The sequence below is a fragment of the Microcebus murinus genome, chromosome 16 (assembly GCF_040939455.1).
Source record: "Microcebus murinus isolate Inina chromosome 16, M.murinus_Inina_mat1.0, whole genome shotgun sequence".
NCBI classification, from domain to species: Eukaryota; Metazoa; Chordata; class Mammalia; order Primates; family Cheirogaleidae; genus Microcebus; species Microcebus murinus.
The window spans coordinates 69,192,260-69,218,767 of NC_134119.1; the positions used below are offsets into that span (position 1 = coordinate 69,192,260).

At 51.0% G+C, this 26,508-nt stretch overlaps 3 protein-coding genes across 3 annotated transcripts; all 3 read right to left on the minus strand.

The window, feature by feature from the left end:
* Positions 1-655: 655 nt before the first annotated feature.
* Positions 656-4,537, minus strand: KLK7 (kallikrein related peptidase 7). The gene is made up of 5 exons (XM_075993388.1): positions 4,468-4,537; positions 3,945-4,104; positions 3,414-3,661; positions 3,118-3,254; positions 656-1,148 (listed from the first exon to the last, which is right to left on the minus strand). Exons 1-5 carry the CDS (start codon positions 4,535-4,537, stop codon positions 993-995), a joined length of 771 nt encoding a protein of 256 aa, XP_075849503.1. The 3' UTR covers positions 656-992.
* Positions 4,538-13,791: 9,254 nt separating this feature from the next.
* LOC105865553 (kallikrein-8) lies at positions 13,792-18,404 on the minus strand. Its single transcript, XM_012754199.2, has 5 exons — positions 18,335-18,404; positions 17,744-17,903; positions 17,323-17,582; positions 15,215-15,348; positions 13,792-13,947 (listed from the first exon to the last, which is right to left on the minus strand). Exons 1-5 carry the CDS (start codon positions 18,402-18,404, stop codon positions 13,792-13,794), a joined length of 780 nt encoding a protein of 259 aa, XP_012609653.1.
* Positions 18,405-20,247: 1,843 nt separating this feature from the next.
* Positions 20,248-25,542, minus strand: KLK9 (kallikrein related peptidase 9). The gene is made up of 5 exons (XM_012754138.3): positions 25,442-25,542; positions 25,112-25,268; positions 22,785-23,050; positions 21,191-21,327; positions 20,248-20,855 (listed from the first exon to the last, which is right to left on the minus strand). Exons 1-5 carry the CDS (start codon positions 25,482-25,484, stop codon positions 20,703-20,705), a joined length of 756 nt encoding a protein of 251 aa, XP_012609592.3. The 5' UTR covers positions 25,485-25,542; the 3' UTR covers positions 20,248-20,702.
* Positions 25,543-26,508: the final 966 nt, after the last annotated feature.

The following is a 26,508-nucleotide window of genomic DNA, read 5'->3' on the forward strand; positions in this document are numbered from 1 at the left end:
CTGTGTCGTTATTTTGTGTTCTGTGTCATCCCCCGTCCTGTAATCGGGCCATGTCATCCCTCTCTCCCTCCTTCCTTCTCTCTCCCATTTTACAGATGAGGAAAACTGAGACCTGGAAAATGGAGAGAGGCGTGCCACTGGGCAGGGAGGCAAGACCAGAGCTCAAAACCAGGCACATTTTCCTTCTTAGTCTCCCTCCCTCAAGGGTCTCCTCCCTCAGATCCTAGATATTCAGAGCTTCTCCACTTTCATTTTCTAGGTTATAAAAGCACACCCATCCACAGTAAAGTACGTGGAAGGAAAGAGACACCTCATGACTGCCCCAGGGACAATCTGGGACATGGCTTTTCAGATTTTATTCTGTGGCTATTTCATTTTACATGGCTAGCATCACATACACATTTTTGTATCTTCTTTTTGTCATTTAACAGCATATAGCGTAAACATTCTTGCATAACACTAACAGTTCTGCCTAAGTATTATTTTTAATAAGTTCATCATACCCTTGTGCCAAACTGGTCTATCATTTAAACAATCAAATACTTTGGAACATGTTCATTATTTCCATTTTTTTTTTTTTTTTTGCTGTGATAAAGTTGTGATAAATTCAAACCTTGCTCCACACTTTGGATTTTTTTTTTTTTAAGTAGGGTCTTCGTAAGGTTACTGTGTCAGAGGCGGTGAATGAAGATTTCAGTTCACATTGCCAAGCTGTTTTCCATAAAGATTGTACAAATTTCCAGTCTCAGTATTTGAGAGTGTTGGTTTCACTGAATCTTCACCAGCACTGAGGATTTTGTATTTCTTTGTTTGTTTTGGTTTTAGGACCTTGCTAATTTCATTGGTTTGCAAACAGGGCATATTGATTGTTGAGGTTTTAGTATATCTTTGAGGAAAGGGAAAGTCAAATAAGACTTTATAAGTCATCGACGTCCTTATTTTCTGTGAATTTTCTGTTCGAAGAGCATGATTACTTAACTCTCCCTGGTGAATTAGCGATGCCGTCTCATGGTCTCATTTATCCACTTGGTGTACTTGCAAACTTGAGTGTAGACGCCTGGGTCATTGGGTTGGCCGCAAGGGAAAGTTCCCCAGGACACCAGGCCTTGCAGGGTACCTTTGCACATCAACGGACCCCCGGAGTCTCCCTGGAAGGAGCAGAGCAGGAAATTAGCTTTGGCTTCAGAGCAAAGTCCCTGAGCCTGGTCTCATGTTCATTCCACAGTTATTAGTATTTGTTCTGTCAGACCATGGACTTCCATCCCAGCCAATGAGAAAAGACTCATTGTCTCTGGGGGACCAATGGGACAGCATCATGCAAGGGATAAACCAGGTTCTCTGAAGACATTGGCTTGAGCCTTGGCCAAGGGGACCAACCCCAGAGAAGGGGCAGGGCTTCCACTATCAGCGCACAGGTTTACTTTCCAATGTGAAGGACTTTGCTCCAAGCCAGTGGGAAAAGCAACATTATCTCCGGGGGGCGAGGTTGTGCAGGGTGGTAGATGCATGCCCTCTTGCACAGGAAAGAGGGACTCCATGGTCTTGGAAACCAAGGGCAGGACCAATTACATCATTTAAAGGGCCCCGTGCAAAATGAAAATTCAGGGATCTTTGTTCAAAAATTATTAAGGCTTTCAAGACTGCTCAGTGCAGTGGTGTGCTCCTATAATCCCAGCTGTAATCCCAGCCGAGCCTGAGGCAGGAGGATCACCTGAGGCCAGGAGTTCTGAGACCAGCCTGGGCAACATAACAACACTCCATCTCACAAAAAGAAAAAGAAAGGAAAGAAAAAGGAAAAAGAATTTGAAGATGGCAACAGGAGTGGGTTAAACCAAACATGGGACCTTCTGAGTGTGGGGCTGGGAGTCATCACTGCAGAGCGGGCACATTCAGGAGGCCCGCCCTCCCAAGGGAGAAATGGGAACGCTCGATTCTCTAGAACGAGCATGCCTCTCCCCTCGCCTCATCCCTAACTCACACCATCCCGCCTCCTCTGATTGCTTGGGGTGCAGATGTGAGAAAAGAGGTATGAAAGAGGAAGAGAGAGAGAAGGTGAGAGAGAGGGAGAGAAAGAACAAAGAGAAAAAAAAGTGTGAAATAGCATGACATGAAATTCGGCAAAAAGAGAGATGTGGGGTCAGGCGCGGTGGCTCACGCCTATAATCCTAGCACTCTGGGAGGCTGAGGCAGAAGGATCGCTTGAGGTCAGGAGTTTGAGACCAACCTAAGCAAGAGCGAGACCCCGTTTCTACTAAAAATATAAAAAATTAGCCGGGCATGGTGGCGCACACCTGTAGTCTCAGCTACTCAGGAGGCTGAGGCGAGAGGGTCGCTTGAGCCCAGGAGTTTGAGGTTGCTGTGAGCTAGGCTGATGCCAGGGCTCTCTACCAGGCAAGACAGCAAGACTCTGTCTCAAAAAAAAAAAAAAAAAAAAAGATGTGGGAAGACTTTGTTCCGAAATAGAGGGGGGTGATGACAAAAGACTAGGCAGAGGGAACAAAGAGCAGGAGGACAGACAGTGCTTTCTCCAAGATCTGGATGAGGACCAGGGTCCAGAGAGTGAGGCATTAGCTTTGGGCCCAAAATCTCAGTGTCCCAATACTTGCAATAAATAATACTTCAACGAAATACTTTAAATAATCAAATGTAATATTAAAAACTTCCATGGTGGCACAGTATCCCAATTTTAAATACTGGTGCCTCAGTCAAAAGGAAAATTCAGTAAGACTTATCTGCTCTGTATATAAAACTGTGATATTTTGTTCATTGGGGACTTTTTGCATGAATCTTTAGTTTATTTTTAAATATTGCATCAAAATATAATAAATTTCAATATCTGAGTTTTTTGGTCCCTGCTTAAAGTTTTAAGGGGTCTGAGGCCAGGACTTCCTTTGCTCTCTGCTGGTCCCAGGCTGACTCAACTCCCTGCCCCAGGGCCACAGCAGCCCCTGGATAAGCTCCTGCCAAGCCCCAGGTGGGGAATTAGGCAGAGAAAGCTGAGGAGGCCAGGCCTGGGGGATAGCGAGGGCAGGCTCGGTGGTGCCTGGTCACTGGGTTAGTCTCTGTGCCCAGAGCAAGCAGACAGGGCACCCAGGGCCAGGAGAGGGGGGTTCTCACATTGCAGGCGTTGGTCTCGGAGTTGGGGATGCCAGCGCACAGCATGGAATTGCCCAGCAAGTCCTTGTAAACCTTCTTGCAGTCCTGGGAGGAGATGAGCTTGACGTTCGTGCACATGAGCTCCGCGGGAAAGGTCACTGCAGGGAGGAGAGGGGAGAGGCGTCAACCTGCGACACCTGGGTACCGGTGTGGAGAGCATGGTGCCTGAGTGCCGGAGGGGCTGCGGGGACAGGCTCTTGGGTCTGAGGGAGGAGTGGGCTGGGGGCCTGGACTCCTGGGTCACTGAGGCAACCTACCATCGGGGCTCGTGGTGGTGCCCCAGCCAGAGACGGTACACATGGTCCCAGGGGGCTCGCACCGGGAGGGCAGGTTGACTTTTTTCACACTTGCTGACAGCCTGGCCCGGCTATTGAGCTTCACAAGCATGATGTCATTCACGTGAGTCTCCGTGGAGTAGCCAGGGTGTCGGAATGACCTTGAGGCCTTGATCTTCTGGGATTTTCTGTCACCCAGCTTGTCACCACCGAGGTGCACAACGTACTTACTGGGAGAAAGAGCAACTTTCAGAGACAGACACTGTTGACTGAAAGAGGGGGACAGAGACCCAGAGAGGGGGACAGAGACCCAGAGAGGGGGACAGAGACTCAGAGAGGGGGACAGAGACCCAGAGAGGGGACAGAGACCCAGAGAGGGGGACAGAGACCCAGAGAGGGGGACAGAGACCCAGAGAGGGGGCAGACACTCAAAGACAGAAAAACAGAGCCCCAGTAGAGAGCTGGAGGTGCTGGCTGCACCTGCGCCCCACACAGCCCTGGGGTGGCACCTACTCCATCTTGCAGTGGGCGGCGGTGAGCACCCACCACTCGTTGACCAGCACGCCGCCGCAGTGGAGCTGACTGCCACTGAGCAGGGCCACCTGCCACGGGTGGGAGCCTCCTGGGCACGGGGAACCACCAATAATCTTCTCCCCGCTCTTGTTGCCATCGTCTGCATGGAGACACGGAGGAACATGTGGGTCGCCTGCAATGGGGGAAGGCTGAGGGGACAACCCAGGGATTCCCAGAGTTGGAGATGGAGAGAGGCAGAGACAGTGAGAGATGGGGATGGATAGAGACAGGGGGAGCCCACTCAGAAACCCAGGAGGAACATCTCCACTGGGGCAATCACAGAGGTGTGGAGAGACGCTGAGCGCAGAGGCTTGGAGGGAACAGAGACCCTGGAGCCAGCAGGAGCAGGAAGAGGGGCTGCGGTCCACAGTCTAGTCTGAGGTTGGAAGCCGTTTGAGGAGGGAGGGGCCCTGACTCCGGGACTCCCTGGAGAGGGTCAGTGGGGACACCGGGAGGCCCTTACCTTGTGCGGCAGTTCCCAGGGCTAAGCACAGCAGGAGGATCTGCAGGGGCAGGAGTAGGGACCCCGCCATGGTGCCTTGCTGAGCCCCTCAGAGGCTGCCAGACCAGGAAGGTTCCTTCCACTGGAGCTGGGAAGGAGAAAGAGTCCAAGTAGCAAGAGTGAAGCCCCCAGCCCCAACTCCCTCAGACCCAGGGGTCCAGCCTCAGCCCCTCCCCCCTCAGACCCAGGGGTCCAGCCCCAGCCCTCCCCCCTCAGACCCAGGGGTCCAGCCTCGGCCCCTCCCCCCTCAGACCCAGGGGTCCAGCCCCAGCCCTCCTCCCTCAGACCCCTAGAGAATCAGAAATCCAGGATCCCTCTCCTCCCCAGGCAAGCCCCACTTCTGAATCTCCAGGCCCTTTGTCCCTAAGGGACCCCAAGTTGCAGACCTCCAGTCCCTCGCCTCTCGGGTCCAGGAGTCAGCTGTCTGGCCAGCATCACGCCCCCTCCCCCGCACCAACACGCTCACCCTGGAAAAGGGCCCTTCTCACCTCGGAGGGTCAGATCTGATCTAGGCTCCGATCTAGGCTCCGCACTCCACTGGGGCTCGGGCTCGGTCGGTCAGGCGCCGGTATCTCCTGCCCTCTGCAGGGCGGTCCTCTTATACCACCCCCGCGCCCGCCCCCAGCGCCCTGGGGCGCAGGCGGAGCCGGCTCTGGGACGCCCCCTTCCTGCGTTTGCTGTTATAGTTATCTGGATCCCCTTAGGCAATTGGCACCACTGTACTCTCTCTCCACCCCGGCTCCGGTCGGTCGGGCGGCACCGGCTACTGCACCCCCGCACATTCTGGCCCCGCGGTCCCTCCGGCTGCTCGAGGGGGAGGACCCGGGCGCGCTGGCTTGGCGGGGCAGGAGCAGGACTCAAGGGCTGCAGCGCTCAGGGTACAGGTTCTGGCCTGGGTCCTCCTCTGGGGCCGTTTGCTTGCCCTGATCCCGTCAGGGGGAGGGGCCTCGACCCTGCACCCTCGTTCTGAACAGCCCGTGGGAACCTGCCCAAGTCGGGTCTCAGCCGTATCTTTGAGCCTGAACTCATGCCCAGCCCTAGTAGAGAGGTGTAAATTAAAAAGAGAAGGCTTTCCCTAACCCCATACCACTGAATGCTTACTGTTATCAATTCAGTCGCAGTTGACACCGTCCTATTTCATATTAGTCATATTTAGAACAAATGCATATGTTCTTTTAGCCATTTAAAATCATATTATGCATAGGTTTCTCTCTATATATTATGTATTTAGAACAAAAATGCCTGTACTAAATATCATCTAAAGTAACTTTTTTTACTCTACAAAGTGTCTTGAAAAAATTCCACCCCCACCCAGAATTAGAGAGATGTAGGTCAAAGGATACAAAGTAGCAAATATGTAGGATAGTGAGTTGAAAGATCTGTACATGAGGACTATAGTTAACAATAATGTATTGTATCCAGGGTTTTTGGTAAGTGAGTAGATTACAGCTGCTCTTCCCACAGGGGAGGAAAATGGGTAAGTATATAAGATGATGAATATGTTAATTCGTTCCACTAAAGTAACCACTTTACTATGTATATGCATCATATAACATCACGTTGTATACCTTAATTATGCACAATAAAATTTAATTTATAAGAGAAAGAGAAAACCTTTTTCCTCTTAGTACATCTAGATCATTTCTCCTTCCTTTATAATGGTTGTGGAATACTCCACACTATAGTTGTAACACGATTTATGTAATGCCGCTAACTGAAGTACACTTGGGTAGTTTTAATTTCAATAGTGCTGGGATGAGCTCATTTCCACATTTATCTTTGCTCATTGTAGGCATTCAAAAAGTATCCCTTGAGCATAAACTCTGAGCCTCAAACTGTTCTGGCTCTGGGGGCACAGCAGTAGCAAAACACATCCCTACCTTCATTGAAACTCTTGTTCTAGGGGGTGGAGACGGTCAGTACAAAAATACATATATAAAATACAGGATTTGTTAGGTGGGGGCAAGGACCATGGAGGAAAGTAAAAGCAAAGACAGGCGTTAGGGAGTTATTGGTGCCCACCCTCTTCAAGGATCCCTGGGGTTATAATATTAGGAATGATGGTTGGAGAGATCCCACGTGAAGGTGACATTTGAGCAAAATCTTGAGGGATCCATGCGGCTACTTGAAGATAGTGAGTTCTGGGCAAAGCCAGCAGGCAGCTGTGTTAGGCAAGGAGCTCACTTAAGGAACCCCAGCAAGAAAGCCATTGTGACCAGAGCTGAATGACCAAGGGAGAGAGGGCAGCAATGAGGCCAGAAATCTCATAGTACTAGGATGACATGGGACCTTGAAGGCGGGAACCATTGTCTGAATTACTTCAAGACAAATTCTTAAAATTAGAATTGACTTGGGTCTCTAAATCAGACCCCAAAACAGGATTCATCCCTCAAACCTGAGCCCAAACTTTAGCTTAATCCTGACCCCTAGCCCAGTTCTACCTGTGACCCACAGTAATAGACGTTATTGTCACCTCCACAAGCACTCACGCCTTCTGCCTTTTCAGCAGAGCCTCAGTTTTGTTTGGGTGGTGCTTTATATTCATCATGACTGTAAGCAGCATTTCACTTGCAGGATTGGTTTAGAAATGGACATGTGAGGCAGTTCTGGCCAATGAGGGGGGGAACGGAAAACCACTGAGGCACTTCTAGGAAAGACTTCCTTATTTTCAAAAAGAGACTTCCAGAGTTCCCTTCTCTTCTGCTAGATGGCATCCCCTTCTGGATGCAAATTCTGGAGCTGTGGCAGTTCTCCTGGCACCAGGGAGGAATGTGATCATGGACCAAGCCAAAACACTGAGAAGCCCAAACAGAGACTGGGCTTAGCCATGTCTTCGATGAGTCAAATTGGCCAACTGTGGAGCCCCTTCATCTCATGACTTTTTCATGTTTCCTTTCTGGTTTACAGTTGTTTGGTCCTTGTGGCCAAAATCATCCTTCCAGAGCCCTCAATGTTGAACCCAAATCTCAATTCCGATCCCAAATCTGATCCTAAATCACAGCTCCAAATCCAATTGTAACCTGAATCCATATCTTGAAGTCACATCAATACCATATCATGCCTCTAGTCGTAGCCTTCTCTCTGTCACTCATCCCATGTCCCACTTCAGACCCAATCCTTTATACACTTAACAAATATGTGCTGGGTACCAACTATATTCCAGGCTGGGCTAGGGGCTGAGGATGCAATGATGCATAAACCCACATGGCATCTCTTCCCTCAAGGAGCTGACAGTGTCATGTAAAAGAAAAATAATAAAGTAATTCATAAGTAAATGCAAAAATACAACTACACTGTGTGCTCTGAAGGAAAGGTACAGGGTATTATGAAAGCATTGCCAAAGGGTTTTGACCCAGGAAGTGACAATGAGCTGAGTGTTGAAAGAATAGTAAACAGTAACTAGAAAAGCATGGGTGGAGCATGGAAATTGTGTCATGTAGAGAAAGCAGCATGTACAAAGGTCCTGAGATGGAAGGCGGAGACCAGAGGTTGATGGGACCAGACCATGAAGAGCCTCATATGTCATGGTTAGTCTCACTTGATCCTGTGAACAATGGAGAACCACCTGGTCTTCAGTCAGGGGAATAACATAAGATGCACGTTTTCAAAATATCACCCTGGCTGCTGTATGAAGGAGGGATTTGGGGGAAAGTGAGAATTTGGGGAGACCATGGGGAAGTCTTCGCTGTTGTCCAGATGAGAAATGATGGTGACTTAGATAAGGGTGATGGGGAGGTAGAGATGATGCTAAGTAAATGGATTTGAAATGCGCTTAGGAGAAAGAAGCTACAGGCCTTGGCAATGGATTGGATGGAGGTTGTGGTCTGGTGGAGGGAGATGTTATTAGACTTCAGAGTCTTTTGCTGGATATTCGGTGGTGCCATTCATGGGGAAGTCATTGTCAGGCATGATCAATTGCTTCTGATAGGGTGGGAAAGACCTCAGACTCTGCCCTTGAGTAGAACTCTAACCTTTAATTGACAAAGCTCCCAATGCCAATCATGACCCAGACCCCAAACTTTAACTCATACCCAATCCTAAACCTTTATCCTTGCTTTATTCTTGACCAACCCCAAGGTGTACATCAACCCAAAAGCTAAATCTTGACTGAGTTCCTGACTCCCAATTTTAACTCAGGCCAGGACCCAGACCTCAACCAACCTTGACCCTGACTCTTGACCTGAACCCTGAACCTCTAACCATAAGCCAAACTCAGCCTTGACCCAAGCACTGAATGTCGCCATTACCTCAGTCCCAAACCTGCCCCATGCACACTTGGCCATTACTCTCCATCCCCCTCATATTGCAGGAAGACCATGCTGCTGTCCTCCCCACAAACCCATCTCACATCTAACACCAATCCTAGCATTCTGACCCCAAGCCCACCCTATTCTAACCCTCAACACAATTGCTACCTGAAAACCCATTTGTGTTTCCATCCCCATCTCTTTCTTTCATTCCATTCTAATTTTTCCAAATCCACACTCAATTTTGAGCCTTCATTTCACACAAACTCTAAGATAAAGCCTACCAGATAATAACGTACTAATGTTGATGTCATATTAATTAAATTCAAGCCAAGTCCCCAAAACTTCTGAGATGTTTACTCTCATCAGATCCAAAATCAGATCCCAGAACTTTACACCTAGGCTTGCCAGTTCCCCAGCAGGACCCCGACCTTGGGGAGTGTCAACCTTTCTGACTGGGGCTCCCAAATCAAGAAGAAGAATCCCCTGGCTGCCTTGACCTCCCAGCACCATGACCCAGCAACCCATGTCTTTCCTTCGTGGTTTCCCAAAGATAGAAATTGTAGTAGATAACCAGTTTGTTATCTACTGCCCAAATCTTCATCCCTGGATTATCTCGTCCCTCAGTCCTCTGCCTTCTCAGCAATCTGTTAGAAAGAGGAAGGAGCTATGCTACTCTGGAGCCCTGTTACTCACTCCTAAATCACCACAATGTCTATGCTGTGCTTTGCACTATCTGTCACTCTGTAAATTATGTTCTTAATTATTTAATCTGATTTTCTTGCTAAATACTGGTCTTCACATGCAGAGGAAATGCATCTGGTGTTCACTGTTGTTTTCTTCAGCACCCAGCCCAGACCAGAGAAGAGAACACAAGTGGTATTTTAAAAAATACTAGTTTGCAAATCTCTGGCATCAACAGATCCACCAGCTTTGGACTGGTCCTGCCTTGATCCCTGAGCTGTTCACTGCCATGGGGTGTGATAGAAACTTGGCCTCATGAGTCAGTCCAGCCCAGGTGTGAATTCCATGTGCCCACTCTGTGACTTTGAATAAGTGACATCATTTTTCTGAGTCTCACTTTGCCCCTTTCTAAAGTGGGAAGGAGCAAAACCTACTTCTCAAGGCAAATGGGAGGATTAAATAAAATTGTGAATGGAAAATTGATGAGCACATAACAGAGCCTGAATTAATATGAGCTCCTATTTCTTGTTTACCTACAGTGTGGTGTGCCAGGTTCATTTCAGATCTTGTCTCTAGTCCTCACATTGGTCTAAGTGAGGGTTATCATCCTCATTTTGTAGATGAGAAAACAGAAGTTTAAAAGAGATTAGATTACTTCAGCAAAGTCACATGGCTAAGGAGTCAGAAGTATCAGAATGTGAATGCTGGGGGATTTAAAAGCCCTTGCTGTCACCACTGCACAAACCCACACTCTGAGGAGGAAGTTTCCCTGTTGTAGCCATACGTACCCTCTGAGTCTCATCTGTCTTCAAACAGACTTGGAAGCCCTGGGCCGATTAATGCTGCGTACCCCCACATGGGTGAGACCCAGCCTGCGCCCTTTGGATTTAGTCCTAGCACTTGTTGCTAAGTCCCACCCAGGTGCCCAGCTGCATACCTTCCTCACGCTCAGAACTATGTCCTGAACCTTTGCTTGATGATTCATCTTCCAGCTCATGATCATACCTGGGAACTGGCATCTAACTATCCTGCCAGCTATGCCTTGCCCTGAGGGATCCTGGGCACTGTGACCCTGGCAACGCCTGACTCAGCCCGTGGGTGCTGATGGCCCATTGTTTTTGACCTCCTGGGTTCTCTTCCCCCTTCTTCCCAGAGCAGCACCCCACTTCTTTTGGGGAGATGCTCCCTCATTTCCTATAGTTTTAGTGAAACTGTCAGTAATAGTTCTTCAACCACACCCATTCATTGGGCCAAGCCAACAAGGTCACTGCTTTCTCCCCATCAACAATAATGGATCTAAGGGGTGGGCCCAGTTCAAGCTGGATCAATTACAGTTTTCCCTGGGGCTAATATCCAGGTGCTGGGAGAAAGGAAGCCTGTGCTTGTGCTGAGTTTGCTTCACTGTATCTGTCAGTAGCTGCTAAGTTCCTTCCATGTGAAGAAGTCTGTCTCTAGAGCCTACAGTGAGATTCACAGGAGAAAAGAAGAGACATGCTGAGAGGAGAAACAGCTCACACACATGAGAGAGAGAGAGAGAGAGAGAGAGAGAGAGAGAGAGAGAGAGAGAGAGGCAGTCAGAGTGACAGAGAGAAAGCAGCACAGAGAGGCAGACATATGATTGATTTAAGTCATCATTTCAAGTAAGTACTTGAGGTTCTGGCACCCATGTCTCTTCTTTCGGCATCATGAGCTACCTCCGCAGCCCTCCTGGTCACCTAAGCCAACAAGTTCCCTCCTTTGTATAAGCCAGTTTGAATTGGAGCTCTGACCCTTATATCCAAGAGGGCCCTGGCAAGGTGGGTCCTTTCAGCCTTCATCTGTTCCTGATGTTCTGATCTTTTGCCAGACTCCACAGTCCATGGTTCTATTCCTGAATTGCTAGTTGACCTTGGATAAATCCTTTCCTTTCCCAGACGTCAGCCAACATGCCCACGTCCCTCAGCACCCAAGATTAACTAGATCAATCTTTAAGTCTTCTCTGGCTTATCTTCCATTGGAGACATTAAAATACCTTCTGGATGTTGGATGATATTAAGGAATTATCATCAACTCTGTAAAGTGTGATAATGTAAGTTGGTTAGGTTTTTAAAAATCTATCTTTTGGAGCAATGGTTGGCAAACTTTTTCTATAAAGAGCCAGCCTATAAATATTTTAAGCTGTGTGGACCAGGAGACAAAAAAAATGGAGGACATTATGTAGGTATTTAATAATAAGAGAGAAAATAAATTTTCCTAATTTTTAATTGAGGAAATTTAAAATATAGTAATAATAATTTAGCACAAATGTTTGTCATACAAGTCTACTAATAAGAAGAGTGGAATTCTTGGGGCCGGACGTGGTGGCTCACGCCTGTAATCCTAGCTCTCTGGGAGGCCTAGGCGGGCGGATCCGTTTGAGTTCAGGAGTTCGAAACCAACCTGAGCAAGAGCGAGACCCCGTCTCTACTATAAATAGAAAGAAACTAATTGGCCAACTAATATATATAGAAAAAATTAGCTGGGCATGGTGGCACCTACTCGGGAGGCTGAGGCAGCAGGATTGCTTAAGCCCAGGAGTTTGAGGTTGCTGTGAGCTAGGCTGATGCCACAGCACTCACTCTAGCCTGGGCAACAAAGTGAGACTCTGTCTCAAAAAAAAAAAAATTCTTTTCGAGGGATAACATCTTGTTTAATTAGGGTTCCCTATGTCAATCAAATAGTAAAACTATTTTTGGCTCATGAGATTTGGCCCACCAGCTGTAGTTTGTACCCCCATTTTAGAAATGCATAATTAAGAATGAGATGATATGATGAATGAGATGTACTTTAAAATATTCTAGCATTAGGGAAGTATGTGGGAATACAGGTAAGACAAGAATTGGTTTTGTATTAATTGTTGAAGTTGGATGTTGGTAGATGAGGATTCATTATGCTATTCTATTTTGCATATGTTTGAAAGTTTTCATAATAAAAATTATAAAACAATTCTTGGAGTTGAGATGTTCCTTAGGTAGTCCCTCCACAAATGCATCCCTGGCCTCAGAACCTTAATATCAGTCTTAAAAGACTTCCTCAGGATTTCTGGTGTTGGCAGACTGTCATGGAGGATGCAAGGCATCTCACACACCCACACCCCTTTGTGAAGAACTGCCTTCCCATAGCCCTAGGTGGCCATGTTTTATATCACGTGACTCTAAATAGCCACTGATTGGATAGGATTGGTCACCTGAACATACTGCAGCCAAACAATAGGCCATCCACTTACCTATGATGTGGCTGAAGGAGAAAGGATGAGCTGGACCAATCAGATTCTCTTTCATGAGAACATAATTTGAGAAATCCCAGGAGAGTGACTATTTATATCCTTACACTAAGTACCCTCCCTCCCTCCATACATGCCTTCGCCTAAAACTACTTATATTAATGAAAACTGCAAATGTCCTTTGCTTCCCATTTCAAATTGGGCACAAGATTCATTTCCTTCTACCACAGCAGACACCACCAGAGGGCTCTAAGCTGTGAGAAAGAGTTCTAGATTTGGGGGGATTGTCAAGATTTTTTGGGGAAAAAGAAGATTGTTGACCTGAGTGATGGTTTCATGGGTGTTTGTTAATATTTAAGTTCTTCATATATTTTCTGCACTCTTCCCTATGCATACCTCATTGTTTTTTTTTTTTTTGAAAAAGGGGCAGGAGGCCGGGCGCGGTGGCTCATGCCTGTAATCCTAGCACTCTGGTAGGCCAAGGCAGGCGGATTGCTCAAGGTCAGGAGTTCGAAACCAGCCTGAGCAAGAGCGAGACCTCGTCTCTACTACAAATAAAAAAGAAATTAATTGGCCAACTAATATACATAGAAAAATTAGCCGGGCATGGTGGTGCATGCCTGTAGTCCCAGCTACTTGGGAGACTGAGGCAGGAGGATCACTTGAGCCCAGGAGTTTGAGGTTGCTGTGAGCTAGGCTGACGCCATGGCACTCACTCTAGCCTGGGCAACAAAGTGAGACTCTGTCTCAAAAAAAAAAAAAAAAAGGGATAGGAATCTCCCTCCAAATTCTGTAAATACTTTAGCTGCTTAGAAAATTTAAACAAAAATCTTCTCAAAACGGTCTTTCACAGACAATCCCACTGGATGTTTGAAAACTCTTGCATGTCTTCTCTCTCCTGAGATAAGCCTCTCACTCACACAATACTTCTAGAAAAAAGGGGAGTTGCTGCAGGCAGTGGTGATGGCCAGAGTAAACATGGGGTCCCAGTCTCTCCAGATGCCCACCAAGCCTTCTCCCCAGCTACGTCTCCCCACAGGGCCAAAACCAGACAGGCAAGGAGCCAAGCAGAGTTATGAGTTTATTCAGGTGGATCCAGGGCTCATCTTAGGATCAGACCTTGGTGCCCATTGTCTTCTTGATCCAGTCCAGGTAGCGGCAGATGTTTGAATAGACACCAGGTTTATGGGGCAACCCACAGGGGTCTGAGCCCCAGGATGTGATGCCCTGGAGTACGCCATCACACACCAGAGGGCCCCCAGAATCACCCTGGAAGGGAAGAACGAGAAGGGGGCTTCATCTAAGATGCTCACAAAGTTCCTTTTCCTGCTATACCCAGAGTATTTAATACCAGTTCTTCAGCAAGATTGGCTCCCTCTAGCCAGTGGAGATAGGACCATGGTCCCTTGAAATTAGGATCCCTAATCTCTTGAGTTTAGGATCTCTAAACTCCCTTGAGGGGGTTTGGATCCTTCATGCAAGAGAGACAGACAGGATATCTAAGGGCAATGGTCCAAATCCTGACCAATTAGGGAAAAGAATCAGTTCTCAAGGGTCCAGTCCATTGAGAAGACAGTGGAGATTACACGGAGGTGACTGAGCTGATGTTGCCTCCAATTTCTGGCCAGTGGTGAAGAGATCATTGATTCCAGTTACCAAACACAGGAGAAAGGCTCATGGTTCCGGTGAGACAGACACACACACACACACACACACACACACACACACATTCACACACAACAAATCCACAAAGGACAGTGGCTGAAATCTTTGTGAAGGAGACCATTGCCTCCATGAAACAATCCAGGGAGACTGGCTTTCATGGTAGTATCACTGATGGACATGACTCCATTCTTGGCCAATGGGGAAGCAAGCATTGTCTTCAGGAACCAATCATTAGCAAAGGGGGTGGGTCTTACATGAAGGGGACAAAGGGGGGGGGCCCAAGGACAACAGATTGAAGTTGCACCCACAGGAAAGAGCGTTAACATCTATTATAAACCCCAAGACAAGGGAATGGGATCTCATTGAGGAAACACTGAAGTCAATGGTGCCATTCCGCAGCCAATTGGGAAACCAGCATTGTTCCTCAAGGAACAAATCACAGGAGAAGAGAGCCATCCTTGGGAACACAGCCAGGTCTCGAGGAGAAGTGGGTGACGACTACCTGGCCAGTGGGAAAGTTGGCCCAAATTCCAGGAGGTAACACTGGGAAAGGGAGCCTGCCTTAGACTTAATGGACCTCTCCCCTCATCCTCTATAGCCTCTCTCTTTGCACCTCATCCTGCCGGCAAGAGTTCTCAAGAAAATGAGAGTGACAAGTCAATGCTTTTGATTCCTACGCTGTGTGACCTTGAGGGAGAGTTTGGCCTTCTCTGAACCTGGTTCCCACTCTGCAGAGACGAGGGTGACCTCCATAGATACCAACTCTTTGAGGTCAGCGCCCCCCACCCCAGCCAAGCCTTCGGCCTCTTGAGTGGTGTGAGGGAGGAGGGAGAGGGTAGGAGGGAGGAGGCAGATTTTAGAAGTCACCCACCTGGCACGTGTCAGCCCCATTGTTGTTGCCAGCACAGACCATGCTGTCTGTGACCTGCCCTGGGTAGGCGTCCTCACACTTCTTCTTGTTAATGATATTTACGTCTGCACAGTTGAGGGTGTCAGGAAAGTTCTCTGTGAGGGGAGAGGTTGTAAGTTCCCTGAGAGAGCAACCGTTTGCTTCCATCCCTGTCTGGATCTAACTTCTGTACAGTCCAGCCACAGCTGCACGGGGAGCTTTCTTACACATTTCATGGGGCACATCACTTCTCATCACAGTTTCTTTTTTTGGCACCCTGGGTAGAGTACAGTGGCATCAGCCTAGCTCACTGCAACCTCAAACTCCTGGGCTCAAGTGATCCTCCTGCTTCAGCCTCCCGGGTAGCTGGGACTACAGGCATGCGCCATGATGCCTGAGCAATTTTTCTATTTTTAGTAGAGACGTGGTTTCGCTCTTGCTCAGGCTGGTCTCAAACTGCTGAGCTCAAGGGATCCTCCCCCATTGGCCTCCCTCCCAGAGTGCTAGGCTTACAGGCATGAGCCACCACGCCTGGCCACTTCTCACCACATTAAACGAACCTGTGTCTCCTGCTACTTGGCTTTCTCCATCTAGAGAGGGGCCCTTGGATCTCATATTTTTTTCCTTGCCTTGAGTCATTTTCAAATCAAGAGGCAGAGGGGACTTGTCCCCTTATGACACCTCTGACCCTCTCACTCCAGTCTTCCTGCCCCTCAGACTACCAGGTCCTCAATCTCTGCAAAATTCTACTCCTAAGTATTAACTCCTCCTAGAAACCTTCCTGAGCACTCTAAAACACTCCATCTCTCACTATCCTTTTACCCTCCACCGTATTTCACTATAGCATTTAACTCTACCTAGTATTTTATTTTACATGTATTTGTTTATTGTCTGTTTCTCCCACCTTGCTTGCAATTCCATAAGGACAGGGACTTCTTATAGTTTGTAAATGCCTGTATCCCCAGTGCCTACAACAGCACCTGGGGCATACTAGGTGCTCAATAGATATGTTATATTAATGATTGAAGGTAAAATTAATCTTTCTTATTAACCTCCTCTGAGGAATAGATTTGTCGGGGGAAAACTTCCATCTGGCACCTCTATATGCCAGCAGCTGTTTGCTCACAATCACATGTAACCCTCACAATAGCACTTTGAAGGCGGGATGCCTTCACCCATTTCATTATCCATTCATCCGTTCCACAAATATTCATGGAGCACTTACTGTGTACCAGGTACCATCCTGAGCACTAAGAACACACAATGAAGAAAATAAATGTAACCTGAGCCCTCACGGAGCTCAAAAATCTACTGGATAATGATTCTCATTTTGCAGATGAGGAAAGTGAGGCCAAGAGAAGGAAAGGGACTTGCCCAGGGACATGGGGAAGAGCTGTGGTTTGGATCGATCTCCCCGATTCGTGAGCAGGTGTGTTTCTATAGCCTCATACTTTCTCATTCGAAGTAGGAGTCAGACAGACAGGACACGAATCCAGGTTTTGCCACTTCCTGAAGAAGCCCATTGCCTCTCTGAGCTCGGCCCGTGTTTGTACTGTGAAGTAGGGTGAGGGGCTGTCTGGATTCTGAAGTCCCAAAGGGACAGCTTCCATGGAGGTCTAGAATGAGAAGGGAGCTGGGGACCTAGACTTCTGGGTCCTGGGGGAGGAAAGGCCTGGATATCTGGGTCTGAGAGAACAAGAGAGCAGGTCTTAGGTTTCCTGGGGTCAAGAGGGAGATGTCTAGGAGCCTGTTTCCCTGGGCCTCTGAGGAGTCCGTATATCATAAATTTGTTAAGAAGATTATGTAAAATCCTATATAACAAAAGCTCTCATAGAACGGTACTCTCCACCATAAAAATGGGTTTCCTCAAGCTCTGCTTCCTTATCTGTTAGTTTGCTCTCTTTCTCTCACCACTCCTGTTTATAGTCTGGCCTTCAAGGTTTCTAACATGGCCGCCCCATGTGAATCCCAACATCATAATCTCTTTCCCTTCCTTGTCTCCTCTGGGGAACCAAGCTTTGCCAATGGCTCGGGGTCCACTGGGCCAAGCAGCTCCTCCTCTCCCTCCCAGGAGTGGGTAAGCCCACTACCTCGGGGACTGGTGACAGTGCCCCAGCCTGAGATGGTGCACTTCTGGCCAGCTTGGGGGCAGTGATCTGTCAGGTTGATGGGCTTCACTTTGGGCCCCAGGGATGCCCGGCCACGTAGTCGAAGCAGCATCAGATCATGGCTGTTGTCCTTGCTGCTGCTGTCGTAGCAGGGGTGTGGGAACGACCGAAGCACAGACATTTCTTGCTCCGGCCCGTCCTTACTCTGCAGGCTGTGGTCTCCCAGGCGTACTGTATACTTCCTGTAATTGCGGGGGTAGTTTGGGACCCTGGCCGGAGTCCAAGCCCCCAGCCTCCACCTCCCTCAGACCCAGGAGTCCTTAGTGCTCTCCCTCCTGAGTCGAAACCCCAGCTCCCTCTTTCCTCTGGCCCCGGCCGACCTCCGCCCCAGCCATCCACTCACGGTTTTTTACAATGGGCAGCTGTGAGGACCCAGTTGGCACCTACAAGGACACCTCCGCAGAGCAGTTGCTCCCCTTGGAACAGGGCCGTCTGCCAAGGCTGCGAATGGGGCTTGCACTCCTGACCCCCCAGCACCTTGCTCATCTGTGCCCTGGCGCGTCCTGCAGCGGGAGGGAGAGTGTTGGACCGCCGCCCTCTTGGGCAGTGGCAGGGCCGGGAAGACCACCGTGGGTTCAAATGGACACACCACACGTTCTCCGCATGCACCTTCATGCAGGAAGCCCCGGCGTACACTCGTTTGGGTCCATGAATCATCATACGCCAGACACACCCGAGGACACTTCCACATGCTTCCACATGGACATCTGTGCCCTCCAGCCAGCAGCCCCCGCAGGCTTTGTGTCCTCACAATTTGCAGGACAACTGAACCCACTCCTCCCTGCTGCCACCTGCTCCTTGCCTCCACTTACAGCACACACTTCTCATCTCTGCCATGCAGCACCACCCCCACATAACCACCATGGCCTTCCAAGGCTCCCAGCACCACCGCTGCCTCCAGACACCCCCTCTCAGAGCCCCCCCACCCCCTCACCTGTCCAGGCTTCCCACAGCAAGAACAAAAACAGCCAAGTCATCACTGCACCAGGTGGGGGGCGTCCCATGGTGAGAGGGAGAGGATGGGGCTGAGAGACAGGAAAGAGGAGCTTGAAGTCCCAGGTCCAGATTCGCGGACTGGGGAGGGAACAGAGAGCACCCGGAGCTGTTCTGGGTTCTGCAGGAGCAAGGAGCTGGGGGCCCAAATTCTTGAGTCTGAGGAAGAAGGGGACAGGGACCCCAGATCCCTGAACCTAAGGGGGGCTGGGGGACTGGAGTGCTACCTTCCAAGGGAGGAGGGAGTTAGGGTCCTGGACTTTGGGTCTGAGGGGACAGGGAGCTAGGAGCTGGGACTCCTAAGTCTTGGGCAGGAGGAAGCTGGGTTCTGGGTTGCTGCATCTTTAGGGAGGAGAGGGTTCGAGGCCGGGGCCTGGAACTTAGAGAAGGAGGGGTCCCCGGGCCTGAGGCCTGTGTCCCAGTAGCTCTGCACCTCACCTGCGGGAATCCAGGGGGCGGGGTCACCTACTGATTCGGACCCAATGGAAGAGGCCCCAGTACTTCGGTTCTCTCTGCCCAGTACACGATTCTGGAGCCTTTTAACTGGGAATCCCCGCCTCCCGCTCCTCCTCCTGCACCAGGGCCCGGAGCACCTGGGAACTGGAACCCTGGGTGTGAGTGAGGAGGTGTGGAGGGGCTGAACGTGAAATCTCGAGGAAGGAGGGGCTGGAATCTCGGATTCCTGGGGCTCAGTGCTGTGACTCCAGGTTCTGAAAGAGCTGGGGGCCCCTGGGTCTGAGGGAGGAGGGGCTGGGGACATGGACCCCTGGGTCTGAGGGAGGAGGGGCTGGGGGCGGGGACCCCTGGGTCTGAGGGAGGAGGGGCTGGGGCTGGACCCTGGGTCTGAGGGAGGAGGGGCTGGGAGGGCGGACCCCTAGGTGTGAGGGAGGAGGCGCTGGGGGCCTGGATACCTGGGTCTGAGGGAGGAGGGGCTGGGGCTGGACCCTGGGTCTGAGGGAGGAGGGGCTGGGGACAGGACCTCTGGGTCTGAGGGAGGAGGGGCTGGGGGCGCGGACCCCTGGGTGTGAGGAAGGTGGGGCTGGGGGCGCGGACCCCTGGGTGTGAGGAAGGTGGGGCTGGGGGCGCGGACCCCTGGGTGTGAGGAAGGAGGGGCTGGGGGCGCGGACCCCTGGGTGTGAGGAAGGTGGGGCTGGGGGCGCGGACCCCTGGGTGTGAGGAAGGTGGGGCTGGGGGCGCGGACCCCTGGGTGTGAGGAAGGTGGGGCTGGGGGCGCGGACCCCTGGGTGTGAGGAAGGTGGGGCTGGGGGCGCGGACCCCTGGGTGTGAGGAAGGAGGGGCTGGGGGCGCGGACCCCTGGGTGTGAGGGAGGAGGGGCTGGGGACATGGACCCCTGGGTCTGGGGGGAGGGGGACTGGGAGCTGATATTGCTGGGACTGAGGTAGGGTTAGGGTTAGGGCTGGATTCTTTAAGTCCTTTTGGAAGCAGGGGCTTGGAGCCTGATTTTTGTGGGAGGAGGGGGCTGCTGCCAGCAACCTGAATGGAAGAAAGGCGGATCTTTTTGGTTCCAACACCTGAGGGTGGATCGGGCGCCGCCCGCTGCCCCCTGAAAGGTCGGGGATCTGGGAAGGCAGGTTTGGGAGGCACCGTGACCTGGTTTCCCCTTCCCCTGGAGGCGGCGGGACCAGCCCAAGAAGAACCCGGGAGCCTTGCTGCAATGGGGCTGGTGGAGAGAGACTTGAGGCAGGACTTCCTGGAGGGTCAAGGGGGAATTGCAGCGCGGTGGCGGGTCCCTCGTCTGCCGGTCCCCGCCCAGCCATTGCCCTCCTTTCGTCCCGCAGCGCAGGCAGAAGCAAGGCGCAGCGCCCCGCGTTTATTGTAAAACCATCCATCGGCTCTCACGGGATCGAGCCCCTCCCCCGACTCCTCCCAGTCGGGTCCCCGCCAGGATTCAAACTCAGGTCACGCCCAGGGCGGGGCCACGAGTGGCGGAACCCGACTCGGCCAGGTCCCACGTGGGCGGAGCGATGGCGCCCCTGACATCGTAGGGGGCGGGGCCTCCGACAGAGGGGCGGGGCCGCGAGGGGTGGAGTCCAGGGGGAAGCCCCACTGGGCGAAGTTCCGAGGGGCGGAGCCACAGCTCGCGCTCTTCCGGGAGGGCGGTGCCAATTCTTGGTGACGTCATAGAGATGGGGCCACGCGGGGCGAAGGCGCGTCCGGGTTCCGCCGGAGGGGGCGTGGCTCCGTCGCGGTTGACCTCGCACGTCCGGAGGGCAGCTGGAGGTCAAGCCCTGCAGCAGCACCCCCCCTCGCGCCCGCCCTCCTGTCTTGGTCGTCGGAGGCTTGAAGGCTCAGTTGTCCTGCATGGTTTTTCGGATCCAGTCCCCGTAGTGGCACACGCTGGTGTAGACCGCGGGGCGCCGGGGCCTGGAGCAGGGCTCCGAACCCCCGGACACCACGCCCGCCAGCGTTCCATCGCAGACCAGGGGGCCCCCAGAGTCACCCTGTGCGCGGAGAAGAGCAGAGGAACCGCTGGGCCGGTCTGTTCGCGGCGCCTACACTGGCCACTTCCTCCTTCCCAGGAGGGCCCCAGCCCCCGCCTCCCCAGCACGCGGGAGTCGGGGCCCCAGCCCCTCCTGCTCTAGATCCGGGAGTCTGGGCCCCCAGCCCTCTTCCCTTTTACGCGGGAGTCCGGGCCCCGGCCCCATTCTCTCCCAGGAAGTAGGTGTCCCATTCCCTCCTCACTTTGACCCAGGAAGCCTGGGCCCCCACCCCTCTCCTCCCCAAGACCCAGAAAAATCAGCAGGGCCGCATGGTCTTCCCCAGAGTAGGAGCTCACCTGGCAGGAGCCTCGGCCACCCTCCCACAGGCCTGCGCAGAGCATGCTGTCCGAGATGTGGCCCGGATATGCCCAGCGACAGAGTCTGTTCTCCAGGATGCTGATGTTGGCACACTGCAACGTCACTGGGTACTGCGCTGTTGAGGAAGGAGATCCACAAGGGCATCAGCAATTGTCCCCATCGCACTCAGCCGCCGCCCCCCTGAGCCTTCCCTGTAGCCTTTCCAAAGGCAGACCCAGGGAGCGAAATCACAGGACTCTCAAAGATAGAGACAAGAGACAGAATCGTAGCATGCAAGAGAAGCAGATGGAAATGCGGAGGGGAGAGGATCAAAAGAGAGAAAGAGAAACAGAAAGATGCAGAGAGCAAGACAAGAAGAGATACACGCATAATGCAACGCGGAGAAAGACAGAGACCGTAAAGGGAGACAGAGACCTCTTAAGGGGAAAGAGATTCGAATAGGAGGTAATAAAAAAATAGGGAGAAACAGACCTATAGACATCAAGGTGGGGAAACGCAGTGAGATAAAGGGGAAGAGACATTTGCAGGAAGGTGGTCACTGGCAGAGACAGAGACAGAGAGACACTAGATATAGGCAGAGATAGCTACCACGTAGCCAATAGAGATGTGAATACAGACATACATTTGTGCATCTGTATGAGATACTGGCGCAAACTCCGATGTATCAAGGGAATTGATAAGTAAATAGAAGTGGGGGAGGGGACTGGACAGGGAGGCACCAGCTGGTGGGGTCACCTGGAGCGGACCAGAGAACTCACCTTGTCTGGAGTGGGCAGCCTCTAACTGCCCACTGGCGCTGTCCAGTGGTTGCTATTTGGGGAATATAGGTAAGTGAGTTCTTTGAATTTTTCAAGTGAATCCAGAAACCTGACTTTTATGTAAAACCTCCCAGGTTTTGTCTATTGGCAGCAACAAATTCAGATTGTTTTTTCAAGGCTAATGGGTGACCAATTTGTGCCTCTCAGAGACATAGGCCTTATTTAGATTCTAAGATGTGTGTATTTTCGCATTTAAACATATCTGAAATCAAAATGTGTCTTCCAGTAAATGGTGTCATACCATCAATGCGACCTTTTTTTTCTCTCTCATTCTTAGTGATTCATAAAATAATGATGCAGGCCAGGTGTGGTGGCTCATGCCTGTGATCCTAGCACTCTGGGTGGCCGAGGTGGGAGGATCGTTTGAGCTCAGGAGTTCCAGCCTGAGCAAGAGCGAGACCCTGTCTCTACTAAAAATAGAAAGAAATTAGCTCGATAAATAAAAACAAATTATATATATATATATATATATATATATATATATATAATTAGCCAGGCATGGTGGCACATGCCTGTAGTCCCAGCTACTTGAGAGGCTGAGGCAGGAGGATTGCTTGAGCGAGTTTGAGGTGGGTGTGAGCTAGCCCTGGGAAAAAAGTGAGACTCTGTTTCAAAAGAAAAATAATGACACAGCTTAAAATTTCTAGCATCTTAGATTTGATGAGATATACTGATTGGTAGAGACCGAGAGACAGACAGACAGTGGGGAGGAGAGGAGTCAGACCCTGGGCATGAGCCATGGATGAAGTCGTACCCTTGGGGCTGGACACGGCACCCCAGCCTGAGATGAGGCACTGCGTGCCTGGGGAGACGCAGGTCTGGCTGAGATTGAGGGGCTGCACAGCGGAACTCAGCTGTGCCTGCCTGGGCAGACGGATTAGCATGATGTCATCATTGTGGTCATTGGCGCTGAGGTCACTGTTGAACCCAGGGTGGGGGAAGAAGTCTGTGGCCCGGAACAGCTGCTCTGGACCCTCCCATTTCCAGAGGTGGTGCTCTCCAAGGCGGACCCACAGATACCTGCTGGGACACGCCTCAGAGGTCAAGTTGGGGGAAGGTAAGGGTCTTCTCAGCCCAGCCCTCTTTCTCTGTCCATCAGGGTGCTGAGTGACCCTCTGCAAGCTACACACCCTCTCTGTGCCTCCATCATCTGTGTCTAACCCAGAGTATTGTGTGATCTTAAGCAGGGCACACACCCTCTTTGGGTCCCTGCTCCCCACTCTGACTTTTTGTCTGCCCCTTCCATTGTTGTAACCCTCCCCCCAAAGCTTGCATCCCCTCCTAGCCCTGTGCTGAGTGAGCTACCTTCCTCCCTACCCCACCTGGATCCTTGATGGTGACCTGGGTCCCCTGGAACGGTGTGGGCACTTGGGGGCCCCACCTACTACACAATAACAGCCCCACCCCCATTCCCACAGGTCTGGTGGCTTCTGCGGGAGTGGCTCTGTGTGTGTGTTTGGTGTGTGTGTATGGGGGGGATGGAGTATGGAAAATCCCCAGACTGGGGTCATCTATGGCTTCAGGCTTTTCCTACCTATCATAGCCCTCACCTTTAGATGCACTTTGCCCTGAGGTCCAGGCTGAAGCCCTCTCAGGGCAGTCCCAGCCCACTTGTTCTGCTCCTGGTCCATGTCCGAGACAGCTGGGGCCCCAGCCCCAGCCTCTGACCTCCGACATTAGGCAGCAGGCTGATGACTGAGAATTCAATGTCTGGGGAGTATGAGGGTTCCAGCTCTGTCCCTCTCTGTCACCCTAATTGTCTTGGCTCTGGGTTTGGGAAGGTAGCCCCTGTCTCTGCCTCTGAATCTCTTCTGACTTCTTATCTCTGCAACTCTCTTGCTTTGTCTTTGTGCTAAAATCTAAACACTGTTCTCCCAGCCTGAGTTAAAAGAGGTCCCATCATGGAGTGATGCATGATGGGAAATTCCTACAAAACATCTCATACCAGCACCTGTGCTTTATTCCCGGAGGGCAGAGTATTAGAGCAGTGTGGATGGTCACTTTTCAAGATTAATGTAGAGAAGATTCCTGCATCAGGTAGGTTCTAGGATACTGTTAGAATGCCTAGAATCTAAGATTCTAGAATTCTCAGATTCTGATACCCTATTATCCATGATTCTAGAACTCTATGAGGCTGAAGTTCTAGATTCTTATGAATCTAAGACTCCAACATTCTAGATTTTGCTGGATCAAAGAAAACTCTCAGGATTTTTAAATGATTTCAATTAAGTCTAAGACTTAAAGAACCTAGAATTCTAATACTCTGGGATGAGAAAATTAGAATTTTATCATTCTAGTATTCTGTACATCTATAATTTTAGAAATTTGAGAGTCTGGGATTAAAATAGTTTAAGACTCTAGCATTCTCTGAATCACAGTATTCTAGGATACTGTGAGTTTCAATATTCAACAAACCTAGAGAACTCTGAATCTAAGATCCTAGGATTGCACTAGCCAATACTGCTACTGGGCACTTGAAATGTAGCTAGTCCAAATTGAGATATGCTCTATGTATAAAATATAAGCCAGATTTCAAATGCTTAGCATCAAAAAAAAGTAAACATCATTCATAGTTATTTAAAAATTGATCACATGTTAAAATAACAATATTGTGAGTATGTCAAGTTAAATCCATTATTAAAATGTAATTTACCTGTTTCTTTTTTTTAATGTCTCTGCTAGAAAATGCAAACTACACATGTAGCTGGTGTATGATTCTATTGGGCAGTGCTGATCTAGATTGCTAAGATTCTAATAGTCTGAATCTATGATTCTAGAATTTGCTGAGGCTACTGGAAAATTTCATGGATTCAAGATTTTAGGATTCTAGATTCCAGATGTCTCTGGGTCAGTCTAGGATTCTAAGAGTCCAAGTTTCAAGTCTTAGTCTCTTAGAACCGGATATGATAGCACTCTAGAATTTTAGGATTTGGGAAGCTACCCTTTGAAATCCTAAGCGTGGAACTTTAGGTATAAGAAATAGAGGCTCCGCGTACTTCCTGCCTATGGCCTCCCTCACCCTCTCCTGACCCCAACCCGCCCCTCCTTTGCGTGGCCAGTCCCACAGCCCCAGTCACTCACGGCTTGCGGCAGTGGGCAGCTGTGAGCAGCCAGCGGTCACTGATGAGGGTCGCCCCGCAGAAGAGCCGGGTGAGGTAGAAGAGGCCAGCCTGCCAAGGCTGCGAGTTGGGGCGGCATTCCTGGGCCCCGATGGCGCGTATGCCTGCCCAGCAGTGCCCTGGGGTGGGGTGAGAGGCAACTGGGTGAGCGAGGAGCAGGCTGGGAGGGCCGGGAGAGGGTGCTCAGCAGCCTGGAGGACAGGGGGGCAGAGGCCCAGGGCAAGGGGAAGAGCCAGAGGGGCGGGCAGAGCAGCCATGGGGGCGGCAGCGGGGTGGATAGCAGGAACCTCACCTGCCAGGAGAGAGAGCAGAGCACAGATGAATCCCAGCTTCATGACCTTGGGCACTTAGGTCCTCGAGTGTGCCGGGCGCTTCTTTATGGTAAGCCATGCCATCTCCTTCCTCCTCCCTGGGGCCACCCCCATGATTAATCAGAGTTGGGAAACATCCCTGCGGGAGGGGGAAGCCCTGGAGCTGTGACAGGGGCCTTGGGAGGGGGGTGGGTACCGGGGTCCCCCTGTTCGGATGAGCTGGCGGCTTGCTAGGCCAGAGCTGGCTTGACTGAGTGCGGGTGGGGCGCTGGGGTGTGGAGAGGCTGTGGGCGCCGCAGCCCACTCTGGGGTCTTCAGAGTGGGGAGCCCCCATTCCCCAGGACCTCGGGCTCCAGGCTACGGAATCTTTTGTGTCCTGCAGAAGGAGGAAGATGTTTAAGGCCGAGCTCCTGGCGTGGAAGCAAGTTTATTTTGGATAAAGCGTGCTGGGACCAACCTCCCCGGGCAGGTGTGCAGGGGCCTTGCCCAGAAAGCAGGCTAGGTGCACAGAAAGACCAGGGTGAGAGGAGGAGGAGGAGGAGGAGGAGGAAGAACAGGAGAAGGCTTGAGAGAAACCCAGATGGAGAGAGGTAGAAACCACAAAGAAAGCTGCACAGATCTGTACACTGCGCAGACCCTTCCCTGCCCTGGGGATTTGGGCCTCTTCCCACAAGGACAAAGGCTTCTGCTAGAATGTTGAGAAATCTGGTCCCATCTGGATGCAGCCACTCTTGTCAAAACCTGCCCCCACAGCTCCACCACCCCAAGGACCCAGGTGCCCAACATGCCTGGAACCAAGCGCCCTACCGTCTCAACACCTCCTGACTTTGCTAAATCCTAAGAATATTGGCTATGTTTTCCCCACCCATCCCCCACGACACTGTCCTTGCCATCGCCCGGTCCTCCCTCTCCACCTCCCCTCCCCAGGTGGGCAGCCTCTGGGGAGCCCCCATCTGACTCATCTCTGTGTCCCAGCATCACCCCGTCCTGGGCTGGGCTCACAGGAGTCCTCAGGAGATGTTCATTGAATGAGTGAATGTCTTTCTCC